At 36.2% G+C, this 6,184-nt stretch overlaps 1 protein-coding gene across 1 annotated transcript in view; it reads left to right on the forward strand.

Annotated features, from left to right (window-relative positions):
- The window catches only part of LOC108734111 (glucose dehydrogenase [FAD, quinone]-like), a 6,842-nt gene extending 4,429 nt beyond the window's left edge, over positions 1 to 2,413 (forward strand). The window contains exon 2 of the mRNA XM_018465509.1: positions 794 to 2,413. Coding sequence (XP_018321011.1) covers positions 794 to 2,413 — 1,620 coding nt within the window. The remainder of the gene's footprint in view (positions 1 to 793) is intronic.
- The last annotated feature ends 3,771 nt before the right edge of the window (positions 2,414 to 6,184 follow it).

A 6,184-nucleotide genomic window follows, 5' to 3' on the forward strand; every position in this document is an offset into this window, starting at 1 on the left:
AGAGATTTGCGGACAATGAAGAAGTAATCGAAGCTGTAAATGGTTATTTTGAGGAGCTTGACGAATCAGTCTATAGAGATGGCATTAATAGACTGGAACACCGCTATGAGAAATGTATCAGCCTTGGAGGAGATTATGTTGAGAAATAAAAAAAAAAAATTTTTAAAAACCTTGTTTTTCTTGGTCAGGCCGGAAACTTATCAATCCACCCTCGTAGGCTTGTAGGCACAATAGAGAGCTTAATTCTTCTGCGGACACCGTTGTTCCAAGGCTGAAGTTTTTTAGGCTTGTGAGAAGTCCACGAAGGTTGATTAATAAAAAAATAATAAATTAATCGCTTAATTATGCTACCGTGCAATTATTGATTCGTATAACGCAACGGTTCATATGACAAAATAATGTCACGGAGTTGGAATAGAGAAATTTATTAATTAATTACAAAGTATAAACAATTTCATGCTTTCTACTGTCCTTGTAAAACATTTGGTACTTAATAAGTTAAAATTTATTTTTAAAATTTTTTGTCCATACTTATTGATTACCTAACCGAAGTGTGGTAGAAGAAGTGTATGAACAACATCCAAAAAGTATGCAACTACTAAATAATAAATTTTGGTTACGCGGATCACATGATGGTGAAACATTTTTCAAAATAACGGTAGATTGACTTCAAAAATTTAAACGTTTAAATAATTATACATATATCACAAACTGAGGATGTAAGATGATTCGTTTCTTAAATATTACAGAGAGCCCAATTGCAACAGTTAACCTATGTTTTTTTATGAATTAGGTACTTCTTCTCGAAGCAGGTCCTGAAGAGCCGGATGTCACAAGTGCCCCATCATTTGCTCCATTGTTACAAAGATCAAACATCGATTGGGCAACGTTAACTCAGCCACAGACCCAAAGCTGTCTTGCTAGACCAAACAGGCAGTGTTATTGGGGTCACGGCCGAGTCATGGGCGGCTCATCCACTATCAACTACATGATCTACATTAGAGGCACTCCAGATGATTACAATGAATGGGCAGCCCTGGGCAATCCCGGATGGAGCTATAACGAGATTCTTCCTTATTTCAGGAAATCAGAAAATAACAGAAGTCCAAATTATATAAACCCACAGTTCCACGGTTTCAACGGTTATCAAACCGTATCAATTCAACAGTATCAAGATCCAAATGTTTGGGCAATTATTAACGCTTTCCGTCAACTTGGAATGCCTCTGGTTGACCAAAATGCGGGTCGGACTCAACTAGGTGTGGCTATTTTACAAACCACGACAGGCAATGGTGAAAGAGTGAGCACGAATGCCGCATTTATCCGACCAATTCGGAATCAAAGACCAAATCTCGTTATCAGGACCAATTCGTATGTCACTCGTGTAATCATTGATCCTAACAGGAAAGAAGCGAATGGAGTCGAATATATTGACCAGACCGGAGTTCGACGAACTGTTTTTGCAAGAAGAGAAGTAATCTTATCAGCCGGAGGTGCGTACAGTGCCAAAATACTAATGGTGAGTGGCGTCGGTCCTGCCGAACATTTATCTCAGTTGGGCATCCCAGTTATACAGAATCTGAGAGTTGGATTCAACTTGCAAGATCATACAACCATTGATGGAGTTGTATTTGCCCTTTCGAATGCCACCATTACAAATGTGGATTACAATCAGAGGGCGAACGATGCTCGACTTTATCAAAGTCAAAGGACTGGTCCCCTTTCAGCCACAGGACCTCTTCAGGCTAATGCGATGGTTCAAACGAGGTACGAAACGTCTGCTGATCGACCCGATATCCAATATTCCTTCGACAGAGTGAATGTTCAAGATTATTTCACAGACCCTCTCCTAACAGCCATGACTAATGTTAATCCATTAGCTTATTATACGGGTCTTATGGTCAGGCCCATTCTTCTTAATCCAGCCAGTAGAGGCAGGATTATGTTGAACGCCACGGATCCTGTAACTTCACCTCCTCTTGTATTTTCAAATACTTTCTCCGATCCCATTGATCTTTTAAGAATGGTAGAAGGAGTCAAGCAAAGTCTTAATTTGTTACAAACGAATTCCTTTAGAAGTATCGGTGTTAATCTCGTAACAACCCCTTTACCCGCTTGTCAACAATGTGCATTTGGATCTGACGAGTATTGGACTTGCGTGGCTCAGTCTTATACCACGACCATCTTCCATCCTGCTGGTGCTTGTAAAATGGGACCTAGCAGTGATCCGACTGCTGTCGTGGATCCCACGCTGAAAGTTTATGGAGTCAACAAGCTGAGAGTCGTGGATGCTTCCATAATGCCACTCATTGTAAGGGGTAATACTAATGCTCCAGTTATTATGATAGCAGAAAAAGCAAGTGATCTGATTAAGAGCGATTATCCAGATGGCAATGTGAGCGCACCATTTTAGTCTAATTTATTATAATTAATAATATGATAGAAAAGACTTCAATTGTTGTATGTAGTAAGATATTTAGAAGTATATTTTTGTTTTGTTTAAAGAATTGTTGATATTGTTGTTAATTGTTTTTTAATTTTGTTATAAGTTTATTTTAGCAGAACTGTTTGTTTAAATAAAGAGTATATCTAATGTATAAATATTAGGAAAACATTGCCGTCTGTCACATCCTTTCCCTATTGTTCTTAAACAAAAGACTTTCCGAAAATATTTGAAACGAAAGCAGAAAATGTAAAAAGATTAGATATTACATAAAATTTTGAAATTAAAACGACTTCAACCAGTTTAATTGGCAATAAATAATTTAACATGGTTTTGACATTTTATAGTGCGATTACTACGTAAACGGAAATTCGTTCTTTATTTATATTTGCCGTAAGAAGTAATTATATCTACAATGTAGAATAATTATCTGCTGCACATATACATAAAACTAGTTACTGCAGATATGTGTTGAACTAAAAAATCAGTGAATGTGAATGCAAGATCCAATTTCTTCTTCGTTTTATTTTGATACAAAGAAGGAAGTCATTAGGGAACAGTAGTAAAGTCACTGTCATAAAATAGTGAGAATGATTATTCATAATTAAAACCTACAATGAAACTGGATTATACATTGTAATTAGGAACAAAGGCTTTCACTGCCGGAATCCATAGTAGAATGAAGATTCGGGCTATAGGACCGTGGTCTAAGTTATAGGGTCGAGACTTCGAGATATAATCTACGTTCACGTTTTCAAAGCAGCACTACCACTGAGGATGTCAGCCGCAGTCCCAAATTGTTCTCGAAGAAGATGACTTAAAAGTCGTTGCGCGGTAAAGCTGCGCTCATCCGATTTGACGCCAGCCCATGGAACTTTTAGCTTCGATTGCTTTTTATACTATAAGGATCGCATACAACCGTTTTTGGGAAACGAATACTCCTTTAATTATATTTTGTATTTGACAATAGGCAATACCGAAATTGATGTGCAGTTGTTTATCACACAGCAACTCTTCCATTTTCTGTCCTTACCTCCTATGCACGAATCTTTGTATAGTAAACTCGTTGACTTCGGTTTAGGTTTCTACTCTTCTCTATAAATAGTAATCTTGCTAGCGTAATTTACTTATAATAATAATGATAATTTATTAAAATTTGGTTAGAATAGTTGGATGGATTGGGTGTGTTTCCTTCCTAACACTCCTTTGTAAACAATCCCTTATTATATAGGGTTGTTCGGAAAGTCATTTCGTTTTTTTTTTTATGGAAATGAAAGACAGTTTTCGTATAATAAACAAATACTTTATTAAATTATATATTGACCGTTCTGGTCCAACACCTTTTGCCATCTTTCTGGTAGTAGCATAATTCCACGCTCATAAAATTTTTAGTCTGGCTGGCAAAAAACTGATCGAGGAGGTTTTTGACCTCCTCATTTGAGGTGAAGGTTTTACCGTCTAAAAAATTTTGGAGTGACCGGAACAAATAATAATCCGATGGTGCCAGGTCTGGAGAATATGGTGGGTGTAGCATTGTATCCCATTCAAGCTGTAAAAGCTTTTGGCGAGTGACCAAACTTGTGTGAGGTCTCGCGTTGTCTTGGTGAAACACTACACCTTTCCTGTTGATTAGTTCTGACCTTTTCTGTTGAAGTGCATCATTCAGTTTGTCCAGCTGATGCCAGTAGACTTCCGAATTAATCGTTGTGTAATCCGGTAAAAGCTCAAAAAAAAAACGATTCCTTTAAAATCCCACCAAACAGACAGCATCACCTTTTTTTGGTGAATATCGGCTTTGGAAATGGTTTGAGCCGGTTCCTCTTTTTTGCTCCATGACCTCTTGCGTTTGACGTTGTTGTATACAACCCATTTTTCGCCCCCCAGTGATGATGCGCTTCAAAAACGGATCATTTTCGTGACGTTTGAGAAGCGAATCGCAGACGTCAATGCGGCGACACAGATTTCTCTCTGTGAGAACATGGAGAACCCATACATCGCGCTTCGATGATAATCCCAGGCCTTTCAAGTGGTCATAAACTGTTGAATTTGATAAATTTAACCTCAATCCGATTTCACATGTTGTTATTCGCCGGTTCACATCAACTAATGCCTTTATCGCGTCTTTATCAGCATCAACCGGCCTTCCTGAACGTGGTGCATCTTCGACATCAAAATTGCCGGATAGAAATTTAGCGAACCAGTTCTGGCACTGGCGTACTGTCAACACACCTTCTCCATACACATCAGTCAATTTCTTTCTGGCTTGAACAGCATTTTTACCCTTTCTGTAGTAAAACAGTAAGATATGTCGAAAATGCTGCTTATCGCTCTCCATATTTAAAAGGGCACCAACCAAAAACTACTGCGTAGAATTAATTGGAATTTTTCACACACAAGCCTTGCTATATGAGCTCTCAAAACATATAAAAATATAAGGCTTAAATGTGAAGTTGGGTGCAAAAGAATACAATTAAATCCTTTGTCGGGAAAAAACGAAATGACTTTCCGAACAACCGGATAATTACAATTTTTGACTCGATAGAAAGAATTGATGTTCAATAAGATCTTTCTGCTCAATTTTTAGAAATTACATCGTCTAGTGATCAAAACGTAATGTAAGCATGTTTCTTAAGACAGTAAGCAGCCAGCTAGGTTTTCTTCTTCAGGAACAATTCAACATGCATGACATTTCTGTTTTTCAGATAATATTTTTCATGATCATGATGAAGTTTCCGAAAATAAAAGTATTATAGGATGATGTATTCACCAAATAAATGTGTAATAACTAGCTAATCTACAAAAGTTATTTTTTAGTATTACTGTTTCAGTCAATTTTTTATATTCCTTTGAATATACCTGGCATTGCAAATAATAATATAAAAGTTGATTAATTTTTAAATATTGGTTTTATTCAATTTGGATTGGTCGTTTGATGTAGGTATGTAAATGCATTAAATAGAAAAACATTTTCAATTGGAGCGATGAATGAATGTTGGTGGCGTTCACATCTGATCAGCCGAATGGAAAAGCTTTAGGAAATAGGAAAACGGCAGAAAGAAAATACATTATATGCAAATTAATGGAACTGTTTAATAAAGGCTTTATGTAAATAGAGGCTCGTTTGTTCCAAACGTGACTGTAATTGCAAATTATCGCATTGCCATCAAACGTATAACGAGATTATGAACTTGGAAGCTGCGCGAATTAAAATAACATGAAATGACGCTCTGTTTGCACTACTGTAATTACTATTAAATTACATCTTTTGCTATGTCTCTCGTTATTTTGGGAGATTATTATTATTATTTCGCTGTAATATTCTATGGATTCATGAATCAGATTTCCAATTAATATTGAAATTCGGTCGTTGAACCTCTTCATTCAGCCAACTAACAGCAAAGATTTGATGGAATCGTTAATCTTCATTAAAATTTTGCTTATGCAAATAACTATTTTATTGTAAATGTAACTATTTTATGATTCCAACTGCGAATTATATGATAATATTAATAATAATAAAGCATAAGTAAAAGAGTAAAGTAATTTTTACATTTCTCATATTATGTAGTATTGTTTAATTGATGTAAATTTTGGAAGTTTTACTTGCTTTACCGCGTTGACAGTAGAGAGCTGCGCAATTATCAAAGAATTTTAAAGTTTAACCGATAGTTTTTATTATAGTATAATACTGTTACATCATCATCATAAGGTCATCAGTCCTAGAACTGGTTGGACACGTAC

The sequence above is a fragment of the Agrilus planipennis genome, unplaced genomic scaffold (assembly GCF_000699045.2).
Source record: "Agrilus planipennis isolate EAB-ADULT unplaced genomic scaffold, Apla_2.0 scaffold65, whole genome shotgun sequence".
NCBI classification, from domain to species: Eukaryota; Metazoa; Arthropoda; class Insecta; order Coleoptera; family Buprestidae; genus Agrilus; species Agrilus planipennis.